This window comes from Helobdella robusta (assembly GCF_000326865.2).
Source record: "Helobdella robusta unplaced genomic scaffold HELROscaffold_20, whole genome shotgun sequence".
Lineage (NCBI taxonomy): Eukaryota > Metazoa > Annelida > Clitellata > Rhynchobdellida > Glossiphoniidae > Helobdella > Helobdella robusta.
This window is the reverse complement of record NW_008704084.1, coordinates 2,579,557-2,604,516: the sequence shown is the minus strand read 5'-3', so window position 1 is coordinate 2,604,516 and position 24,960 is coordinate 2,579,557. Positions and strand designations below refer to the sequence as shown.

The window sequence follows — 24,960 nt, the reverse complement described above, 5'->3', positions numbered from 1 at the left end:
TTCATTCATTCATTCATCCATCCATCCATCCATCCATCCATCCATCCATCCATCCATCCATCCATCCATCCATCCATCCATCCATCCATTCATCCATCCATCCATCCATCCATCCATCCATCCATCCATCCATCCATCCATCCATCCATCCATCCATCCATCCATCCATCCATCCATCCATCCATCCATCCATCCATCCATCCATCCACCCACCCACCCACCCACCCACCTACTTTTAGTTATTATTTCAGAGATACGTTTAAAGTGTTTTTATTTTTACTTTTACTTTAGTTTAATTTAGTAATATTTTTTTGGTTACTTGAAATTTCTTTTACATAATACATTTTACAAATTGCCATCAAGACCCAAGTGTTGTTATTTTAGTTAAGCTATTTTAAGTTTTTCCAAGTTTGTAAGCTACTAATAAATTATTCCGTAAACAATTGACAAAAAACTTGAAATTTTATTTTAAAATTAATATAAATAGTTTCAAAATAAATAATTTATTTTTTTCAAACAAAATTTTTTTATAACTAATTATTTTTGTAAAAATGTCAATACAATAAGCTATGAAAGCTAATAAGCCAAAATGCCGGTTAGCCAAACCTTGCTTTTTTCACTTTTAACTAGCAAAATTATCACCAAAGGAGACGGACGTTCTTTATTCAATCAATCTATTCTAAGTGCTCAAGTTTTGCTAATTCAAGAATTTTGTGAATCGTTTTTGAATAAAATAATGAGTTCAAGAGTTTTTGAATTCAATAAAACAGTACAACGACATTTAAATTGTTTGGCTGAAGACAATCGAAACGTCCGCAAAAAAGCGTTGGAGGAAATAAAGGACCGTCTCTATGTCGGTCAAGATTCGTCGCTTGGTGATCAGTTATCTTCCGGCGAACTTCAATTAATTTTGTCCGAGAATTCTTTCATCAGTCCCATTTTGAGGGTTTTCAACGATCCAATAGAAAAGTGCAGAGAAATTGCCATTTCGATCGTGGTGCAAGGTTTGGAAACGATGCCAGAACCTGAAGAATTACTGCAGTACATATTTCCAATTATGATCAAACGTTTAGCTCAGAGTGAAGTTGTTGAAAACTCAGAAGAAATCAGACTCCGGCTTGTTAAAATGTTAATATTAGTCATTCACAGCTGCAAAAAGAACGTTGCTCCATATACTGGAGATATAATAAAAATATTAGAACAAACAATTATTGATACTTATCCAGAAGTTAAAAAAGCAAGCTGCGAATGTGTTTCTTCTCTTGCTGAAACAGTTTCGAGTCAGTTCTATTCACACTCGGAACCATTGATAAAACCTTTGTCAATAACTATCACTCACCAACATTCAAAAATTCGAGTTGCTGTGATTAAAGCTCTGGGTAGTTTTGTGCTGTTGTCATTTATTTGAGATATTTGTGACGTCGATGTATCTACTATTCTGCAGCATTTATTCATTAATTTTTTTTAAATTATTTTTTAATTCAAATGAAAACATTCAAGACCACATTTTGCTTTACATGTATGATAATTTTTTTATATTGAAATTTGTTATACAAACTTATAAAAAAAATTTTTTAGTACAAAATTAGTCATATACTTTTATAACTATTAGGAAAAAGTGAATTATTATTTTAATAGAAAATTGCTACACCAAACACCAAACCAACAAAAACCTTTTTCATGCTACAATTTAAAAATAAACTTAAAGTCTTAGAAAATTTTATATTTTAACAATTTCTTTATGTATATACTTCAAACTGTTACATTTATAGATAGCATCATTAATTCACTTTAAAAATTGAACATAACATTTCACTATAAAAAATCAGGCACTGTGATTCAGAATAGCAACAACAAGCTTGTTAATGATGTTATTTCTCATTTGGCTCAAAGATTGTTTGACCCTGTGGCAGTTGTAAGGTTGGAAGTGATCAAAGTGGTTGGTGACTGGCTGCTGAATCTTGTCGACAGATACTCTTTCCATCACAAATTAATTCCATTACTGTTGAGTGGAATGACCGATGATGTGCTGGAGATTAGGGAAGAAGCTGACTGTTTATGGTCAGATGTTGGTTAGTTGCTTCATTAGTAAAAACAATTATTCAATTTTTTTCAAATTTATATGAAGTTTTTTTGTGATAATTTTTGTTTTATTAGTTCTTCATTTTTTAAAAATGAATAAAATTAAAATGAATTGCAGAAAATTATCTAGCTGACAAACTGAGAAACGTTTATGTTGATGAAGTTTTATGGGTACTTTTAGAAAAATTTATAGAGAGACTGGTTTGATAAACAAGGTTCGCTAAGAGATGTATTGAATGAAGCTTATAGGACAAACTGCTCGAAATACGATGCCTATGCCATATGCTTCATACATTTTCTGTAGAATTTGATGAGGACACCTGCAAAACATGCATTAAGAAATATTTTTTAAAAATGATGTGTAGAGTTTTCAAAATTAAATAGTAACAATTTTATGAAATTTTGCAAATAAATTTTTGATTGAAAAAGTTTTGGCGGCGATTCATTAAAACTTTATCAGCTTATGAGAAGTATGAATGTTGAAATAGTTCTTAGGATGTGTGAGAGATATTTGTTTGTATGGTATGTGTGGCAGGAGCGTACAGTCAAGAGTTTAAATAATTATTTTGTATCAGCTGTATAATCAACCAATCAATCCTCGTTTATAGTCTCCATCCATTATGGGTCGGACTTTTTTATTCTATTCATCAGCTTCTGACACACCTATCAGCTATATAAATTGTTTTTAAATTGTTTTCAAGGTAAAAAGTATGAACTTGAGAATGAAAATGAATTGAAAGATAAGATGGACTTCGTCAAACCGCAACCCGACCACTTTCCGCCAAATAGTTAGTAGTTCAGTTTTAAGAGGTTTGTTTGAAAATTGTTTTCCTTTCTACTGTTATATTGTGCCGAGATAATATAGATGCTAATATTTTTAATGTTATAGATTTTATTTGTTGTTTATGTTGAAAATGATAACCATATTGTTGGTGGTACATTACATAAATGGTACAATTTTCTATATTGAATAAAACAGAACAAATTAAATATCATAATGCAAAAACGAGCAGGTACCACAATAAACAGCATCAGATGACTATATTACTGATTTAATGAGATTATTGGTTAGCAATAGATGGAAACAAAATACCTAGCGTACAGATTTTAAAAGTGTTAATTATTATTGTTGAACATTGTAAATCATCAAGCGAGTTGTTATGGAGGTTATTAGAATATTTCGAAATTTTTCATTGTCTTGAATTGAAAAGTTGAATTTATGTCAAACGGTTAGTTCCAATGTTTTTATGTCAGTATGTAATGATTTGAAGGGACGGGACAGCGGGCGGATCTTATACCAGCCCATCGAAATTTGGTTCTGCATAGGATTGTAATTTTTCTATGGTTATTTTAAAAATTTTATTCCTAACCTCTACAACTCCGCCACCGAGCTGCGGTTGGATAAAAAATATTTGTTGGTTTTCAAATCGCTGCAAAGCGGACCAAGTGCAGTAGTCGACTTTTCCCATCTGAACAGATTGGCATTTGTAGGAAGCTGCTGAATTAGGCTGTTCCTGACAAATTCGAACGGTACCTCTATAGGGGCTTGCGAAAATATAGTCCTTCATAGATTTCAAAATTGTTACCAAGTTGATTGCGTTTTATATCTTGACTCAAGAAGTAAATTGTCAATTTTTATATAATTGTTGTAGGACTCTATTCACAAGCATTTTAGTTCAACATTGCCGTTTGATTTCAGGTAATTTCATTCTTAGTAATTTGGCAAAATTCGTGAGCAATCTAAATTTATGCCGCCTGACTTATAAGAAAGTGATAGATTTTCTAACAAACAACTGCTGATAGGCATTAACAGCCAAGTTTTTACTACATCAATGGTGTCTAAGTTTGTACCAATCCAGGTCATCAAAACATCGTAGACGCGAAACTTAAACGCAAACTGTGATGGCAAGTAGTATCTTAGGGTTTGTTAGTTTAAGTTTAACTGTTGTGTTTAGTTCACTGACAGTTGCTAATATCTGTTTTAGTTTGTTAAATGAAAGATTAAGCATTATAAAATAAATAGAAAAATATGAAAAAAATTATGAAAAAGAAAAGATGAATAGAAATATCTACTTTCAATTATTTTGTAAAATATTTAAAATTTTCTAAAAGTTTGAAATTCGCGAAAGCTTATTATTTATGTATTCATTTTTTTATATAAGTTTTGTTGTTAATAACATAAATTTTCATGTACTTAAAAGATGAAATTGGTAACGTTTTTGCCAATATGTCAATATCAATCTTCGTTTTGCGTCCAGAGACCCGGTTTCCCGAGGTAGGACGTTGTTTTCTTTGCCATCAACTTTTTGCGCCAAATTAGACGATCAGTTGTATCCATTTCATTTAAATTTAGAGCTTTCATGTCTTGCTCGATTGTTTGCGACCAGGACTTCTTTGGACGGCTTTTGGGACGTGTGCCAGGTACTTCAACATCTGCAAGAGAAGTTATGGCACTGTTTCCACTTTGCTTGACATGACCAAACCACCGCAGACGGTGTTGCCGGCATTCGTCCTTTATATCATTTAAACCAGCACGACGCAGGATTTCGGTAGATTTGATGTGGTCCTTCAGAATAATTCGTTGCATCCATCGGAGCATTTTCATGTCGGTTCGTTGAAGTTGTTGTTCCAGTTTGGTTGTCATTGGCCATGTTTCTGCACCATATAACAACACCGGACGTATCACAGATTTATAAAGTCTTGATTGTAGTGGTAGTGGGATGTCACGCCGCAACAGTATAGAAGCAAGGAGATGCCATTTATTCCAGGCCGCACATATGCGTGCTCGAACGGCAGCTTCAGCTGTTCCAGTACAATCCAGAACATCCCCTAGATATTGAAACGATGTGACTTTCTCTACCTTAATGGCTTCAAAAACAGTGCTATTTCGAATTTGTTGTTGTGGATTGATGCAAGCAGGACAAACAAAATTGGACACTTTAGAAAAGTACCAATTATTTTTGAACAACGTTTGTGACACCACTGGTTACACTGCTGACTTTTGATTGAATTGTTACCTACACCAGCTTTACAAACTGAACAGGGCCATCGTCCAGTAGTTGTGGATTGGATGGGTTCACCAGTGTTCATTGCTTTGGTTTTGCTGATGTTGACTTTGAATCCATGATCGGCGAGTCTGGTGTTCCATTCTTCAAACATCTGTGCAGCATTCTGCTCAGACGGGGCTGTTAAAACGATTTCATCAGTATATACTAGATTCCAAATGTCACCAGAGCGTATCGGTTTTGTGATTTCTTCCATCACAGTTATAAATAATAGTGGACTGAGAATCGAGCCTTGGTGAACTCCAACGCCGATGTCAAATGCATCTGTGTTTCCAAACGTTGTGCTGACAAGAGTCTTAGTATTCGTATACATTTCCATCACAAGTCCAACAAGATATTCTGGAATGAATTGTCGACGTAGACTCCACCTGATTGCTTCACGGGGAACTCGATCAAATGCTTTTTCAAGGTCTACAAAAATTTGTGATTGATGTTGATGCTTTGCGAATTACTTCTCTTGCAGTTGCCGACGAATGTGAATTGCATCAATTGTTGATTTCCCAGCTAGAAAACCAAATTGATAATTTCCGATTGTAATGCACGACGCTAATCTTCTCTCAATGATTTTTTCGACAATTTTCAGGGAGTGTTCTAACAGACGTATACCCCGATATGATGAACAGTTCAATGGATCACCTTTGCCTTTGTATAGCAGGACTGTCATGCTATAGTTTTATTCAGTCGGCATTGAGCAATTTCTCCAGATTTCACGGCAAAGTTGTAGTAACGTTTGGATACCTGCAGTACCAGTTGCTTTGATAATGTCATTTGTGAGTCCAGAGGGCCCTGCTGCCAATCCATCCTTCATAGCTTTCAGAGCTTCTGTAAGCTTCTCTACAGTGATGTCTGGAATCGGACCTTCGATGGGTGGAGCGTCAAAGTTAACATTGATGGAATTTGTTTTTTTTTTATAATTAATTTTTTTGCCAATATTTAAGTGGTAGATAAATTTGTTTTTAAAGATTTTTGCACAGCTTGATATATTAGTTAGCAGTTTTTTTATTAATAGTTTATTTTTGTTTACATCTAAAATTTTTTAATTTTCTTCAAGTAATTCGACCAAATTTAGGCTGTAGACAACTAGTGTATTTACATTATTCTAAAATACTACCTGCCATCATCGGGGACATTGGTGATTGGGTAGCACCAACTAGGATAAAAGCTTCTCAATTGTTATATACACTATTAATCAACGAGGAAGATAATGTGACACAACATTTGGATAAAACATTGGAAACTTTGTACAAAGGTTGCATGGACGAAAATGGACTGGTTGTCGAATATGTTAATATTTTTTTTCTGATTTTGTATTTTACATCTCTCATTTTTATAATCGGATTTATGATGTGTATTGATAACGTTATTTTTCAAGATGTTTTGATTAATAATAATAATGACGTTATAGTTCTATAAATTTGTATACTAATTTTTTAACAAATTTTCATGCCTGCAAGATAATGAAGTGCTCAGAACTTATCGGTTATTATGTGCCAGCCCATGTTTGGTGTAAAGTGGTGATTCAGAATATTATGCTGTTGCAATCGTCGGGCTCAGTTTTAATACTTGCACACGTCATTCGGGGCTCTTCATCGCTCCAACTTGGAAACCACTTGGCAGAAATAGTTAAAACACTTCTGGAGCGTGGAATTTGTCAGGTGGCAGATGTAGGTATCAAGTTTTATTAAATTTTGTTCTCTGGACATGTGAACAGTGAATGCTAATTGACCAATACCTTGTATAAAAGTTTCAAATAAATTCAAATAAATAATACAAATTTTACTATTAAATTACAATCTTAAATATTCGCAATCATAATCACGGTCATAAATATTCGATTGTACAAAAATTAACTAATAGCTAATGAAAAAATATATACTATTTAAATAAAAGTTATTTTTTGAACTATATACCGTATTTAAAATAAAGGACTGCACACACATTTGTTCAGGTGTGGTTGACAAAAATCATAAGCCTTCATTTTAAATAAATTTTAAAAAGTCTTTTTTTAACAGCTTTCGTTTTCTAACATTTCCCATCTTCCAAGGTCTTTCAACTTCCAACATCTCCATTTCCAACATCATCCATCATGCAATATCTTTTATCTCTCACTTTCCAACATCTCTCTCATCTTTTTTCTTTTTTGTCATTTCGTTAGTCTTATCTAGGATTGATTATTGTAACTCGCTCTACTATGGTCTTCTGATTGTACACTCTATCCTTTAAATAAAGCTTTTAACTCTGCTGCTCTCTGCTGTCTCTTTCTTTTCTCATATATCTCCACATCTCGTTCTCTTGCACTGGCTACCTATAAATTTTTCATTTTCTAACATTTTTCATTTTCCAACATTTTTCATTTTCCAACATTTTTCATTATCTAACAATTTTTATTTGTCAACATATCTCACCTTCCCACTTCTCTCATCTCCAACATTTTTCATCTTCCAACATATCTCATTTTTCAATATTCTCACTTTCGGGCATCATCTCATTTTCCAACATTTTCTATCTCCGAAAATTTTTCATCTTTCAAAATCTCTCACTCGTCAACGTTTTTCTTTTTCCAGCATCTCCTATTCTCCAACACTTTCCATCTTTCACTTTCCAACATCTCTCATTTTCCAACACCTTTCATCTTTCACTTTCCAACATCTCTCATTTTCAAACGTTTCTTATTTTACTACATTTTTCATCTAACGATGTTTGTTTTTACATTTCAACACCTCACTTCTAAGCAGTTTTTTCTCATAAAAAAGAAAGGTTAACCGGAGAAAATTTTGTGATAGGTTGATATGAATTATTTTTTGATTCTGAATAAATATGGTGACGATGATGGCGACGTCTCTAAGATGCAAGAGGTTATAAAGAAAAGGTAACTGCAAAATTGAAAGTAATACATCAGTGAATGGGACGCCAGTTCAGTTTGATTATTGAAGTTGTTGAGAGATTATTGAGCTAGATGGGAGATAGAACACGTCAAGAACTAGTTTGGCTAATTTATCTCACACTCGTTGAAGGGGAGAAATGAGCTTCATGAGCCCACCGACCAAGTAGGAACTGCAGTATTTGAGGAGAGAAAAAACAAAACAGGATCTAGTGACGAAGAGATGATGTCGAATGCGAGGAATGGACCGGATGATATAGTGGCAAGTATTTGTGGTGGCTAAAACTTGGAAGTTAAAAGAAAGGGAAGGATCAAAAATAATGTCTAAGTGTTTGACGCTTAGACATTAAAAAAATTCAAAAATTGAGGTTAAAAATTCAAAAAAATTCAGAATGGCCCCTCTATGGTACTTAGACTTGAAACGCTCAATGTTGGATCACTGACTGGCAATCGCAGAAATGCTCGAGCACAGAAGGATTGACATCTGCTGCTTTCAGGAAACCCGATGGAAATCGAATGGTGTCTGTCATGTCAACTCAGACAAAGAAAAATATAAACTATTCTGGAATGGTCAAAAGACGGCCAAAAATGGTGTTGGAATTTTTGTCAGAGAACTGCTAGCCCAAGAAGTACTGGATATTAAAAGGATTAATTCTCGTCTCATGTGGATCAAGCTTCGCATAGAAAAGCAAACAATGATTATTTTTTCTGCATACACACCACAGACAGGCGAATCAGAAGAGATGAAAAATGACTTCTGGTCTGCATTCTCTGACACCATCTCAACAATACCAAAATCTGAAACAATCCTGATTGGAGGCGATCTCAATGGCCACGTTGGAGAGAAAACAGATGGTTTTGACAACGTACATGGCGGTTTTGGCTATGGAAAACGGAATGAAGATGGCAACCGCATCCTTGAGTTTGCTGAAAGTCCTAGGTTTTGTTTACTGAACACATATTTTAGAAAGAGGTTGGAACATCTCATAACATACAAAAGTGGACCATCAGCTACGCAAATTGATTTCTTCGCTGTCAAGCAACCACACCAAAGGCTGTTCAAAAACGTCAAAGTTATAACTGGCGAATCATGTGTCGCCCAACATAGACTCCTTGTGGCAGACCTGGTTGTCGAACTGTCAAAACATAAGTCTAAACAAATGCCTCGGAGAATCAAAACATGGAAGCTGAAAAACAATATTCATCGAGAAAAATTTCAACAGATTGTCGCCACACAGTTAGACCACCAATCGCAAGCCAGTACAGATTGGAGTACATACAAAACAGTTTTGATAAACGCTGCAACTACAGTTTGTGGGAAAACTGGTACAAAACGTCAGCATGAACGTGACACTTGGTGGTGGAATGACAGTGTACAAAATGCAATAGCTGAAAAGAAAGTTGCATACAAGCAATGGCAAAAATCAAAGTCTGTAGATGACCATAAAATTTTCCGTGGGAAGAACAACTATGCAAGAGGTCAAGTTGCACTGGCACGGACAGATCAGTGCAGAGAGTGGCTCACTAAAAGCAAAGGTGAACAAATGAAATCTCTGTATCGTATAGCAAAACAAGGAAAGCGTACGAAAAAAGACATAGTTGGTGCCTCATGTATCAAAAACGACAAAAATGAGATGGTTCTTGAACAAGATGAGATCAAGTTACAGTGGAGAAAATACTTCAATCGTCTGTTAAACGAAACAAATCTCATCAATGTTAACTTTGATGCTCCACCCATCGAAGGTCCGATTCCAGACATCACTGTAGAGGAGCTTACAGAAGCTCTGAAAGCTATGAAGGATGGAAAGGCAGCAGGGCCCTCTGGACTCACAAATGACATTATCAAAGCATCTGGTACTGCAGGTATCCAAACGTTACTACAACTTTGCCGTGAAATCTGGAGAAATTGCTCAATGCCGACTGAATAAAACTATAGCATGACAGTCCCGCTATACAAAGGCAAAGGTGATCCATTGAACTGTTCATCATATCGGGGTATACGTCTGTTAGAACACTCCCTGAAAATTGTCGAAAAAATCATTGAGAGAAGATTAACGTCGTGCATTACAATCGGAAATTATCAATTTGGTTTTCTAGCTGGGAAATCAACAATTGATGCAATTCACATTCGTCGGCAACTGCAAGAGAAGTACCTCGCAAAGCATCAACAACTATCACAAATTTTTGTAGACCTTGAAAAAGCATTTGATCGAGTTCCCCGTGAAGCAATCAGGTGGAGTTTACGTCGACAATTCATTCCAGAATATCTTGTTGGACTTGTGATGGAAATGTATACGAATACTAAGACTCTTGTCAGCACAACGTTTGGAAACACAGATGCATTTGACATCGGCGTTGGAGTTCACCAAGGCTCGATTCTCAGTCCACTGTTATTTATAACTGTGATGGAAGAAATCACAAAACCGATACGCACTGGTGACATTTGGAATCTAGTATATGCTGATGATATTGTTTTAACAGCCCCGTCTGAGCAGAATGCAGCACTGATGTTTGAAGAATGGAACACCAGACTCGCCGATCATGGATTCAAAGTCAACATCAGCAAAACCAAAGCAATGAACACTTTTGAACCCATCCAATCCACAGCTACTGGACGATGGCCCTGTTCAGTTTGTAAAGCTGGTGTTGGTAACAATTCAATCAAGTGTCAGCAGTGTAACCAGTGGTGTCACAAACGTTGTTCAAAAATAATTGGTACTTTTCTAAAGTGTCCAATTTTGTTTGTCCTGCTGCATCAATCCACAACAACAAATTCGAAATAGCACTGTTTTTGAAGCCATTAAGGTAGAGAAAGTCACATCGTTTCAATATCTAGGGGATGTTCTGGATTGTACTGGAACAGCTGAAGCTGCCGTTCGAGCACGCATATGTGCGGCCTGGAATAAATGGCATCTCCTTGCTTCTATACTGTTGCGGCGTGACATCCCACTACCACTACAATCAAGACTTTATAAATCTGTGATACGTCCGGTGTTGTTATATGGTGCAGAAACATGGCCAATGACAACCAAACTGGAACAACAACTTCAACGAACCGACATGAAAATGCTCCGATGGATGCAACGAATTATTCTGAAGGACCACATCAAATCTACCGAAATCCTGCGTCGTGCTGGTTTAGATGATATAAAGGACGAATGCCGGCAACACCGTCTGCGGTGGTTTGGTCATGTCAAACGAAGTGGAAACAGTGCCATAACTTCTCTTGCAGATGTTGAAGTACCTGGCACACGTCCCAAAGGCCGTCCAAAGAAGTCTTGGTCGCAAACAATCGAGCAAGACATGAAAGCTCTAAATTAAATGAAATGGATACAACTGATCGTCTAATTTGGCGCAAAAAGTTGATGGCAAAGAAAACAACGTCCTACCTCGGGAAACCGGGTCTCTGGACGCAAAACGAAGATTGATTAGTTGATTGTTTGACGCTGTTTTGTACTGGAAAAGAAATGCCAGCGATTTTAAACTTTTTTAGCTGTTTCCCAGGAACATGACAGCAGGCTTGTTATGATTGAGCATTTTAAAATAATTTTACATTTTCGAAATAATTAAAAATTTGAAACACGAGTTTATTACGTACAATTCAATAAACTGAAAATTGAAATATTTGTGTTTTGAATATTTGAACGCTTAACTAAACAGCACAAAATGCAAACATCTCTGCTGATGTGCGTCCATTCAATGTTGCACACCGTACCGGACAGATGTCAGTCCATCGGCTATGAACTGCTGTTTTTGTTATTGAATTTATTAGCTCTTCACAGATCACAACAACTGGCCGCCCAGGTAATTTTTTATTTTTTTTATATCATATTATTATGAATTACCAAACAGACGCAGATCTTTTCAATCGTGTTAGGCGGGAATTGTCTAGTTTAGAAAATAAAAGAACATAAAAATTTCACATCTGATTAAAAATAAATTTAAAAAATATTTAATTGTGTAAAACACTATTGATTTAAATTTACCGGTTAAATTCATTGCATTCGGTCTGAGAAGAACATTATTTAAATATTCATTTCTAGTGTGTAAATAACGTACACTATGTGTGAGTGTGTGTATTGCTCAAAAGCAGGTGTGAATGTGTGTGTGTGTGTGTTGGTAAGTGTTGTAAAAGTGTATGTGTACGTATTCTTGTGTATGTAAATTGTGAATGTATGCATGTAAGTGTGTTTGATCGTGTGTGGATGGATATGTGCTGATGTGTGTGTGTGTGTGTGTGTGTGTGCTAATAATTAAAATAATTATTACAACCGTAGAATTACATGACATGTTATAGTAAATATAAATGTACTTATTATATTTGGATATCTTAAACTTTTTACACTCTGTTATTATATTTTGATTTACTCTTTTATTATATTTTATTATAATCTTAATTAGTTTTCATTCATTCATTCGTTCATTAGTTAATTAATTAATTCATTCATCCATTCGTTGTATTTTTTTTATATAATTCTAACGGAGAAGCATTTTTATAAAAATCACAGTTATTTATGAAGCACAGTGTTCTGACGCAGGAATTATTTTTCTTTTTTGGTCTCCTAATCAATCTTTTAATCGGCTAAACAAAAATTTGAATTTGAAAATTACATCAATACATTCTTCCCAAAGACTTGCCAGACCCGGCTTTAGATGTTGTCAGGTTCCAGAAGATGTTGAAAACATTCTTATTTACCCCGTGATAATAAACAACGATGTTGATTAACTATTGGATTTATATAGCGTTTCGATTTGTTTGTCTGTTGGACAGCTGTAGTTTTTTTTACATTTGTATATTCTTTTGAAAATCTTAGTTGATAATTTTAATAACAATAATAATAATAATAATTATAATCATAATCATAATCATAAATTAATTGTCTTCAGGTTGAAGGTTGCATAGACGTGTTATACAAAATCGAAGGCATGTGCGCAAGAGACGAACTGATGACGAAACACGCACGTACCTTCATAGAGCAAATGATTCCACTTTCGCGAGACTGGACACAACATTCACCTGAATTGCTTCTCTTTGAAACTTTTATAAACTCAGCAGGTAGTGTTAGTTTTCAGATTATTTTCTTCTAATTTCATTTAAATACATTTTATTGATGTGATGAATAGATATTCATCTTTTTGAATTTTCTAATAAAGTTGCTATCACAAAACTTAGGTTTTATTCAACCAAAAAGTAATTTATTACCGATTTGCATTGTTTGATTTTTAAAGCCTGCATCAAATGTTAATCGCCGGTATGTTTTATTACTTTAAATATAATTTTAATATAAATCGTGAAGTTGAGGGCATACAAATACTTTTTATGTATTCTAACATTTAAATTGATTATTTTTTACTGGGCATATTTAGCACTCTTTGATGTAATATTATTTTATGTTTTGCCCAGTTGTTTATTGATCACAAACCTAATCGTAATTGCAGATTGAAAATTTTTTTATAGTTGGATGCACATTTTTTTGTCACCATTTCATAGAGTCTGCAAGTTGTTACATTCTCCTTCACTCACCATGTTGTGCAAATATTTGTGAATCCTGCCTTTCCACTTGCGACATTTCTTTCTATCTACTTAATTATTTTTGTTTATCCCATCTTTTGGAGCTCTAAATTAACGCCTGTCTTCTTTTTTGATTTTGAATTCAGGGTCTTCGATCAAGTCAGATATGGACGGTGTGTTGGTAATTTTCAAAAATAATTTGGAACCATCTAAGAACCATATGGTCAGACACAGGTTCCTGGCTCTTCTGTCACATCTATTCAGCCACCATAAAGAAATTTTTGTTGTCCAAGAGTTAGATATTTTAACTTTTCATATTATGTAATTGAATTTGTTTCTTAACTTTTCGTAACATTTTGTAAACCATCAAACCGAGTGAACATTTTAATTGAATATATATGTATATTAAAATTGAGTGAGACAGAATAAAAGCTACACACTCATCTCAACACTAAGCATTCAACAAACAACCAGCAAACAATCGAGAGGAAGATTGGTAGATGTTGTTGAGAAGATGGTCCTGCCAAATTGTGCCTGGAGTGTCGGTAGGACTTCTGAAGTCATCAGATCATCGGCTGTTCTTTGTCTATGGATCATCCTTTCCTCTGAAATTGTTGATAGGGACTTGGTTGGTGGCTTTGTTTTTATGTTGTATTTGCAAAAACATTTTTTTTAACATTCAAAAATTAATTATTTTTTTATGTACATGTCGTTTGTTTTCCACCTTGACAGCTGCAGGAATTTACGAACAAGAACTTGATTTCACAGTTGAAGAGTTTGTTAGAAGATGACAGCAAAGCCACGAGATTGACAACATGCAACTTGTTGACACGTTTATTCAACATCGCCACGGTAGAGGTGCCTGAAGATAACATCCTGTACAACATGTACCCTGATTTGCTGAAGAGATTGGATGACAGCAATGATGAAGTGAGAATAGCGGCTGCCGACACTTTCGCCTCTTACATGTCTTGCCTCTTGCCTTCTTATAACGTACCTCTTTACGGAGCTCATTTGGAAGAAATTTACAAAGGACTTCTCGTACACCTCGATGATCACAACGTTGACGTTCAAACAGCTATTTATAGTGAGTGCTTATAACTATGCAGCTTTCTATGATATGTGTCTATAATTTGAAATGTAAAGTTTAGAAGTTAATTTTTTCAAATATCTTCAGATACCTTGCAGAAATCGTGCACGCTGGATCCAGATCGACTGTTGAAGTTGGCTGCTGATGTCAGGTACAAACATCGAAACAGTTATTTGTGCGAGCAACTCATCAACCACATTCATTCCATCGCAAAACCGTAATAAAAACTACCTCCCTAACCACCTTCTATTTGTTCTTCGTTCTCGTGAATCGACCGCTGAGATTGTAGCATTATTCAATCCTGCCAAAATGAACGGATGCTTTGTTAAAATGTGTTCACATTAATCGCTTTTGTTCATTTTTCAGTTATTTTTTCTGTAGAAACATTATTTAATAACATTCGAATAATAGCATATTGACCTCTCAAAATTTTTTTAATTATTTAGTAGGTGATCATTTGCATCACACATTTATTAGTGCGGTTTGCCTAATATGTTTAATGAATGTTAATGAAGAGGCAAATATTAAATTAAAAGGGGCAAGGGAAAATTTGTTTAGTTTGTTGGCTGGTCGATCAATCAATCAATGATCCTCCTTTGTCCATCGGGGGACCGTCAAGGCCGATGGTGTACATCTAAGCATGCTTTTTACTTTTATTTTTCCTTTTTTCTTTCCAAAAACCTTTTCTATCTTTGGCCAGTTTTATTGAATTCAGAATACCAACACCAGTCCATTCAGTAATGTCATCTATCCATTTCTTTGCAGGTCTACCAATTTTTTTCTTCCAATCTCTTTTCCTCATTAGTACCATCTTAATCAAATGTGTCCAAAAAATCTCAATTTCCTTTCTCTGGCTTTGTCATATACACTTTTCTGTCTTCCAAGTTAATTTCTGATGGTTTCATTCTTTAATTTCTGCCTCCAACTGATTCTCAACAAATTTCGGTAACACTTCATCTCAAATGCTTCCAATCTGTCTTTCTTTCTTTTCTTTATTGTCCATGTCTCACATGCATAGAGCAAGTTCGGAAAAACACAAGATTCTATCATTCTCAACTTTGTTTTTATAGATATATTTCCACTTTTCCATATTTCCATCAATGATGCGAACATTTCATGGGCTATTGCTATCCTTCTGTCAATTTCTTTGGTGCAGTTGTTGTCACAGGTTATAAGACTGCCAAGATGCACAAACCGGTCTACATGTTCGAGTTTTTCTGATACTATCTTAAATTCTGCATTGTTTCTGCCTTTTCCCGTAATCATCACCTTCGTTTTGTTTTTGTTGATATGCAACCCGTGATCTTTTCCACCAACATGTGTTAATTCAATTAGTTTCTGTAGACCTTCTTCACTAGAAGCTAGAAGGTCTATATCGTCTGCAAACTTGAGGTTTTTAACAGTTCTCTTTCCTATGTCAATTCCACCCAATTCCGAATTTTCCATTTTTCCATTGCTCTTTCTAGCAATGCTATGAATAGTATTGGTGATATTGGATCGCCCTGTCTGCTTCCAATGTCTGCCTTTATCCAATCCCCAAGTTCTGTTCTTATTATTACCGACATTTTTGATTCTTCATAAAGTCCTTTCAGTACTTTGACCAGCTTTTCTGATGTCCCAATACTTTCTAATGGTGCCCACAAACCTTCATGCCGGACAGAATCAAGCGTTTTCTTAAAATCAACAAAGCAATGGTAAATTGTCTGACCGCTATTTTTTGCGTCCTCCATCAGCAGTCTCAACATCAGAATTTGTTGGATCGTGCTTCTGTCTTTTCTAAGGCCTGCTTGTTCTTCATGCAGATGTTGCTCTATGACCTTTTCCAGTTGTTCTTTTATGATGGTCAGCATGATCTTGCATATGTGCAAAATTAGTGCAATTCATCTGTAATTATTATAGTCTTTTTGGTCTCCCTTTTTCGGCAGCATAACCAGAACTGACTTGCACCATTTTTCTGGCCACTTTCCACTTTCCCAAATTTTTTGACAGATTATGCGAATTTCTTTACACACAACTTGTCCTCCTGCTCTTATCAGTTCTATCGGAATACCATCCTTCCCTGTACTTTTGTTGTTCTTCATTTTACTTATTGCTCTTGTAATTTCTTTCCTCGTTATTACACTTTCTTCATTGATTATTTTTCTGCTTTTCGAATTTCAAGCGTTTCTTTTTTGTATGTGTTCTTGTCTGTGAATAAGTCTTTAATATATTCAGTCCATCTATCTTTAATCTTTTTACTTAATCTGTTAGGATGTTTCCGTTTTTATCTTTAATAATCCTTGACATATTTTTCTGTTTTCCTTTTAACTGTTTAACCAGCTGGTACGCCTCTCTTGTCTTGTTTTGCCCAATCATCGTCTCTACCTTATCACATTTACCATTAATCCATCTCCTTTTATCTGCTCTAGCACTCTTTTTTATTTTTTGGCAGACTTCTTTGTATTTTATCTTATTTTATTCACTCTGTCTTTTTGTCATTTTCAAACTTCTTCTTTCTTCTAAAAGGTTCTATGTTTCATCGCTTATCCACGGTTTTATTTTGCTCGTTTTGATTTTACAACTTTCACCTGCTGCTTTGAAAATTTTTTCTAGGTTGTTAACTCTTGTTTTCATATCGTAATTGGCTGCTGAGTCCAATTCATGTTCGATTTTATTTTTGATATCCTCTATCTTTTGCTTTATCATTTCTGTGTTGTATCTCACTTTCCTAATGCTTTTTCCTATTTTAAGCTGGTGACGTTGCATAAGACAAGGCGATGATCTGATCCAATTTCTGCACTTGGGAAAGCTCAACATTGGGTGACAAATTTCACCCATTTCTGTTCTATCAGTATTAAACCTATCATGTTCATTGTTTTTCCGTCTGGTGACTCCCAAGTACATTTGTTGTTGTTTTGCCTCTTTGTGTTTGTGACATACAATCGTCGGTCCTTCACAAACTCTAGTAACCTTTCTCCTCTATCATTTCTATCTCCTACACCGTATTTTCCCATAACTTCTTCAAATCCAATGTTGTCACTTCCAATTTTAGCATTCCAGTCCCCAACAACGATCTTAACATTTTTCTTTGGTAATGTTTTCAATGTTTGTTCCAGTTGTTCGTAGAACGTTTCAACTTCATCATCCGAATGATTTGTTGCTGGAGCATAAGCAACTATCACAATAATATCTCTTGGATATCCTTTGAATCTGGCATACATCAACCTGTCATTTACGGGATTGTATTCAGTTAATGCTCTTCTTGCTTTCTTTCCAAGAATCATTCCAACTCCATGAATATGCTCGGTTTCTGTGCCTGACCATAACAGTTTTCCTTTCTCAAATTCTCCACTTACTGTCCATCTAACTTCACACAAACCAACCACTTCATATCTAAACCTTTCAAGCTCTTTTTTCCGCATTGCATATGTTCCAGCTTGCCACAGTGACCTCTCATTCCAAATTGTTGGCTGGTGTTCTTTGCACAAACCGTAAAAATTAACGAATAAGGAGTTTCACGAGAAAAATTTACATACAAGTTTCTACGATTATAAAAATTTACATGTAAGTTTCTATAATTGTATAATTTAAGCCACGCAACAACAAATCTTGGTCCCCCGAAAAAATTTGAGTATTTTTAACATTTTGGCCTCCACCTCCGTCAAAGTTGTCTAGATCCACCCCTGAGGCAGTTTAATGGTTATATACCTTAGAAACTATTTAATTTTTTTTTTAATTTGAACATTTTCAAAATTTCGGCCCTCTTCCACCAAAGTTGTTTAGATCCGCCACTGATACAGTAAAATAGTTGTATATATCTACAGACAGTATTTTGTTTAAACTTAATTTAATTAATTTATTATGAGTACGGTTAATGAATAGATAGGGAGAGCACAAATTTGTTATAATTTTTAATTGTTGCTCTAACTAAATTCATAATTGAAGTTTTTTACTTAGAATTTTTGTATATAATTAAGGCCTTAAGGGTACTTGAAAATTTGATCACTTATGCATCCATGAATGATTTTTTTTTAATTAAAATAAAATTAAGGAGATTTAAAGCCGGTCGATGTAACGCAAAGCCAGACAGCACACCATTAACTTTTACGTTATCTTCCCGTATATTGTAACGAACGAAATAGCTTGATCTCATCTCATAAATCAAATTTAAAAACGTTTAAAAATTAACAATCCTGCTTTACGCACCAAATAGGTTTGAAATCAACTTTTACGAAATTAAAGGTATTAGCAATGTAACATTTTTATTATCAGAAACATTGAATAACTTTCATAGTTGTTTTTAAGACGAAGAACACTTTCTTATTGATGTTAATTTATTAGTGATATGTGAGCAAAATTTGTTGTCCAAGCGAAGGGGAAAAACCCAAGTTTCGTTTTCCAGCGTTGTGACAGCTTTGTAGGTGAAGTTGGGAAGAATGTTGTGCAGCAGGCCGTGTAGGGCATTCGATTCTCTGAAGCAGACATTTTTAGGCTTCAAATTTTCAACTATCTGTAAATGAGTTGAAAATTAACTTTTTTTTCAAACTAAGAAAGAAAATTTATGAAAATTCCAAACGTTGATATTTGCAAAAGCGTCATGGAATCGCTTGGTGGATTTTTTTAAAATTTCTAATGATTAAGCATAGGCTTTTATAATTCATAATCAATATTCATAATCATTCTAAATAATAATCAATTATAAACATAAAAAAATAATAATAATAATTCGTAGTCAATTTGAAATATTTTTCGAAAGTTTTATTGATACTAATTGGCAAGAAAAAACGGGTACAAATTTTTCTGTTTTTGCAGTTTGCCCAATAATTATGAGATTAATATTTCGGTAATTATATAGGTAAGTTATTTAAACAATGGGGAAATGCCAATTGTTGCAATAACTAACTTTGTATCTTCTGTGATCATAAATTGTGGCAGGAATGTTTATGATGAAAATACCACTGGAATTGAAACTTGTATCGACTCTTTTTATAACAGCTTCTAGCCAGCTATCCTGCCATTAAAAATCGTTCATACATCATGCTAATGGCCAACAACCTGATGTCCAAAATGTTCAAGCGTTTCAGTCGTTTTTATTCACGGTTAAAAATGAAAAATTAACAAAATTGCATTAGTTTTAATTTAAACTTTTTGGTTTAGCCGCATGGTGATTGTTTGTTCTGATGATGCTGGCCAACAGAGATGTGGCATTTGTTCAGTTTTGCTACGAACCAAAAGCAATGTAAAAGTCACAAAACGCATGACAAGCAGGAATGTATTTGCTTTCGAACCAGGTGAATAAGGGTCAATTCTTCCAAGGTGCTAATTTGAAACATTTATATATCCTGTCAACACAATTCTTCTTTTTCCTTTTATTCAATCATTCACACACACACACACATTTTTAGCTTTCGATAAATATCAATTCATCAACAACAAATTATCAGACGCTAAAAGTTCAGTAGATTTCATCAAGCAGTGTATAAATTAGTCTTTTCCAAATATATATACAAGACTATAGCCAGGATTATTTTTCGGGGGGACTGTCGGAATACTTTTTTTAAAATTAAAATCAAGGAAAACGTAAAAAACTGGAAAAAGTTCTAAAAAATTATTAAATCGTAATATCTTTTTAACTTTCCTCAATTATTTAACAATTTTCTAGGGTTAACATGATAGCTTCGGTATTCTTTTAGAGGGATAGTTTTTACATTGTAGGCATTCAAGTAAACTCACATGCTTATGTGTGTAGGAATTAAAATAAACGTTCATGCAATTATATTTGCACGCATTTTAACATGCAATACAAGACAGTAGCTAGGGGGCTGCAGCACCCCCAAGCTACTGTCTTGTATATATACACATAAATATCTACTTTTTATATCCATACATACTTACACATACATATCTACTATATATATCCATACACACACACACACACACACACACACACACACACACACACACACACACACACATATATATATATATATATATATATATATTGTGCACACGTATGTAGTGCATACATACGTGTGATGTAAACTAAAGGAATCAGTGAACTATGTTACTAAAATTAGAAAGCAATTATGAAAGTACTGACAATGGTGGTGTCGTTGGTAACGTCTGCAGAGAGATCGATCAGCTGTGACTTCATCAAATTATTTTCTGGCGTTATTTGATCGCCTACAAATTAAAAATTTAGTTCAACGTAAAATGCTCAGATCTAATTGAATATGTCTAGTGCGATTTATAATTATAACCATCATCATTTCAGTGGCACGGAGAAAAATTATTTAATTCATGATGACCATTGAAACAACCTAATGTGAAAATGAACACTGAATCGACACTCTTTTTTGGTTGTATGTTGAACTGGCAGAGGATGTCGTGCAGTTTGGTCCAGACGTCCGCCAAGTTGCGTGAAGTCCAGGGAACGTCCATTGTGATGAGTTTGTTCAAGGTGTCAAAATATTCCACCATATTCTTCACACCCTGTTCGTATTGAGCTGATCGCTTCTGTTTTAATTGTTTTTCATTCAGCGCTTATTAATCTTTTGCTAATTGAATTTTTTAATTTTTGTTAAATTTAAATGCCGATTTACACCCGAAAACGCAATCGTCGTGGTTGTTCTACTTGAAATTGCTTGATTGATCAACAATTACTTTTATTGATGTTAAACTTTTTAAGCCCCAACTCCCAAGAAATGTTTGCTCATAAAAGGTTGAATGACTATTGCATTGATGTAGCTTACACAATTAGTGGTTGGTTGACGGTGGATGCGACCTCCATGCATCTACCTCCAGTTATTAATTTTTATCGAAGGAAACGAAACGAAACGGTATGCTTAATAACGAGAAATAACGATATAATAAAAGTGAACATTTTAAAAAGTTGTTGGATTTAATTCAAATATCAGCGTTACCGTAAATGTATCGATAAATAATGGGATCTCAAATTTAGACAAATTTTTTAGAATTTAACACAAGCAACACTTGAGCTTTTTTTCTTTCTCGAACTGATGCTTAAAAATTATTTAAAAAAAGGCTGAAATTAAGTTACACGTATTTTGTAACCTTTCTCATTGAAAATAATGTTGTTCTATTTAACAGGTGTTAACAAATATTTATCGACAAATCAAATAGTTTTTTAGCAAAATGGTTTTTGTTGTAAAAAAAGTAGTTTGATATTATTTGATATGGTCGGCGAGTTAGCTCAGTCGGTAAGAGTGTCATGTCTCGCGCCGTTATACGCGATAGCCAAGTTCGAATACTGTCTATCCAAAACAGATGCCATGCGCGTAGGATGCGGTGCTTGTGCTAGTAGGCTGTACAAAACACGTGTGTATTTCGTGAGGTGTGGATGCTACAGCCTTTGGGGAACGAAAGTTTAAATACGAAAGTTTAAATACGAGCCTAGTATAACATGTAAGCAGTTCTGCGTATATCTGAAGTGCATTATAAAGAACGAAAGAAGATACACAAGTAACCATTAATTACCGTGCTTCATTTTATGTAATTTGGATAAAGGCATCTTGTTGACTAAACATTAATTAAAACTGTTTTTGAAAAACTTTGGCATAATCAAAATAAAATATGTAAAAAAATTTAGCTGATAAGTAAGAATTATTTAAAAGTGAACTAATGTTCAGCGCACCTGCATCCGTAGAATATCAGCCTCATCTCCTTTGTTACCCGATGTTGAATGGGTTTTTGTTGCCTTCTTTTTTGTTGTAACATTTTCATTGTGAACCGATAAGTTTAAGCCACAACTTATCGGTAACTGTTAAGACAGAAAAATATCGGTAACTTCATATTGCATTCATTATCGATATAAATCCCATCCAATACACACAACATTCACACTGCACGAATACGAGACACAGTTGAATGTGTAAATTAACGATACGACAGCCTTTTATTTTTGTTCATAACATTTTTGAACGAAACATATTTTGAAAGCAATTCTATGAAAAATTAATCGAAAAAGTATTTGCGTTTTTAGAAAAGATGTAAAAATAGAGAGTGATCTTTATGGAAACCCAGGGAATTTCAACTACCGAGAGAACAACTTTGAACAATTTATGAAAACATTTCGTTCAGAAATTTAAAAAAATACGTTTGTACCAACTTCTAATTCAAAATCAAACAAATAGTTGACAAATTCCTTCCTCTTCAGTTGATTACTCAAGTAGGGTTTCTTATTTGGAACAAGATCGACCAAGTATCGAAGGCTTCTGTCTTTCATTATTTCTTCCTTCAATTTGGACATCAGCCAATCAGCAATTAAAAAATTGTCGGCTGACTGAAATAAGTTGTAACAAATTGTAATAACGTTTATAAAGTTATTATTTTAAAAAACTGGATGAAAAAAATGATGCTGATACTTTTGCAAGATGCCATGTGAAACGGTAACAATAATAATAGCATGCCGCTTGCTTGTTGAAAATGTTTTAAGAGGATTCATATAATTGCACGCTATTATAAAAAGTGAAAATATAATGAATGTATGAAAGTTTCATCTCATAATTGAAAATAGATAAAGAGAATAGAAAATAGAAATAAAGAATCTGCTACACCAACATAGGATGGTATGCAGTGCATCCTATAGTCGATTTTTAGATACTCTTTTTAAATTTTCTATTTCACGGACAATTGAAATGTTCACCTTTGCAGTCATTTATATGCTGACAACGTACACACGAACGGCTTCGTCTCAGTTAAATTCAATGAATAAGCCATCGGGTTATAAATTCAAATTCAATTGCACGGTGGAACATTGAGCATAAGCAAACAAAGTGAAACTAAATTTTTAGAAAGCTAAAAATTGGGTAAAGAATTTCTAGGAGTCTGTTGTTGACCTTGAGGTTCTTGGCTTAGTTTTGATCCTGGAAAAATTACGTTTAATGCCTTCATCAAAGACCTTATAACACAATGTTATCTTAAAAAAAGAATCAACTTGAGGTCTTGTTGATAGGTTTGTTAGCGCAGAAAAGATTTAACCTGACATCTATTTTACGTCTCCTTTACTCGCAAGTAGATTAAGAGAGATCAGAATAGCATGAAGATTTTGCGTATCTTCGGCTCAAAACATTTTGTTTTGAGGTTAAAATGTTTTCAACTGTTCAAGCCAAGATTTATAATTCACCACCAGTTGATTTAACAGTATGATTCAGAAATCAACTCGTTGAGCCGCTCAATAAACCTTTATAGTAAAATACAATCGTTTAAAAGCTAGATTGAACATTTTAATTCATTTAAAAACATTAAAATGCCACCTACGACCCACTTCGAAAAGTCTCAACTAATCGAAACTTAAAAATAAAAATTTGAGCTTATTTGTAGTAATAAACAACATACCTCAACAAATTTTTCACTTTCAGCGTCCAGAAATGTCTCTTCACTGGAGATGTAGTTAAAATCGAAGCAGCTGACCAAATTGTTGACTATGAGTCCTTTATTTGATCCTGGCCCACCTGTTTGTTCGTTTGTTGTTTGAGGTAATTAAGCCTGGCGTTATTTCAAACATCGCAAATTCCAGCATCAGTATTTGTTGAATGATCTTGTCCGTGATCTTATAACCACTTTTATCATATTACACGATATATAACTAAAATTTCTCTCTTCTTTTCATTAGTATATATATTATATTTCTTGATATATATATATTTATTTAAATTAATTAGTTCGTTCGTTCGTTCATTGATTCATTGATTCATTAATTGATTGATTGATTGATTGATTGATTGATTGATTGATTGATATTGATTGATTGATTGATTGATTGATTGATTCGTTCGTTCGTTCGTTCGTTTGTTCAATCGTTCGTTCTTTCATTCATTCATTCATTCATTCATTCATTCATTCATTCATTCATTCATTCATTCATTCATTCATTCATTCATTCATTCATTCATTCATTCATTCATTCATTCATTCTCATTCATTCATTCATTCATTCATTCATTCATTCATTCATTCATTCTCATTCATTCATTCATTCATTCATTCATTCATTCATTCATTCATTCATTCATTCTTTTGTTTGTTCTTTGGTTCGTTCGTTCATTCGACCATTCACTCATTCGTTAATTAATTAATTAATTAATATATTTATTATATAACCAACTATGTATATTACGTATATGTTCAATTACTTTTCATCTGAACTCATTCATTTAGATATTCTTGAACATGAAAAACTAATTTAATGAAGAGCAATAGACGGTCAAATTAACTTACCGAATATAAACATAATGAATGGAGTGAAGTTGCAGTTGATCTGACTTCCGATCTTGAGGAAGATTTGATTTTGTAAGGAGTTATTGTTCACTTTGTTCTGTCTGCCTTTCAT

At 34.0% G+C, this 24,960-nt stretch overlaps 3 protein-coding genes across 3 annotated transcripts; 1 reads left to right on the top strand and 2 right to left on the bottom strand.

The window, feature by feature from the left end:
- Positions 1-736: 736 nt before the first annotated feature.
- HELRODRAFT_111152 (hypothetical protein) lies at positions 737-15,044 on the top strand (the record flags this gene model as incomplete). Its single annotated transcript, XM_009018138.1, has 11 exons — positions 737-1,382; positions 1,830-2,072; positions 2,784-2,870; positions 6,199-6,431; positions 6,602-6,811; positions 11,689-11,832; positions 12,916-13,087; positions 13,687-13,774; positions 13,961-14,168; positions 14,273-14,627; positions 14,718-15,044. 11 exons carry the CDS (start codon positions 737-739, stop codon positions 14,849-14,851), a joined length of 2,520 nt encoding a protein of 839 aa, XP_009016386.1. The 3' UTR covers positions 14,852-15,044.
- A 2,375-nt stretch (positions 15,045-17,419) lies between these two features.
- HELRODRAFT_77491 (hypothetical protein) lies at positions 17,420-18,070 on the bottom strand (the record flags this gene model as incomplete). Its single annotated transcript, XM_009018137.1, has 1 exon — positions 17,420-18,070. A coding segment is annotated over one exon (651 nt), but the record flags the coding sequence as incomplete, so codon positions are not given.
- An 839-nt stretch (positions 18,071-18,909) lies between these two features.
- HELRODRAFT_171419 (hypothetical protein) lies at positions 18,910-24,960 on the bottom strand (the record flags this gene model as incomplete). Its single annotated transcript, XM_009018136.1, has 8 exons — positions 18,910-19,119; positions 19,513-19,620; positions 20,710-20,792; positions 20,930-21,125; positions 22,264-22,389; positions 22,738-22,911; positions 23,967-24,082; positions 24,849-24,960. 8 exons carry the CDS (start codon positions 24,958-24,960, stop codon positions 18,910-18,912), a joined length of 1,125 nt encoding a protein of 374 aa, XP_009016384.1.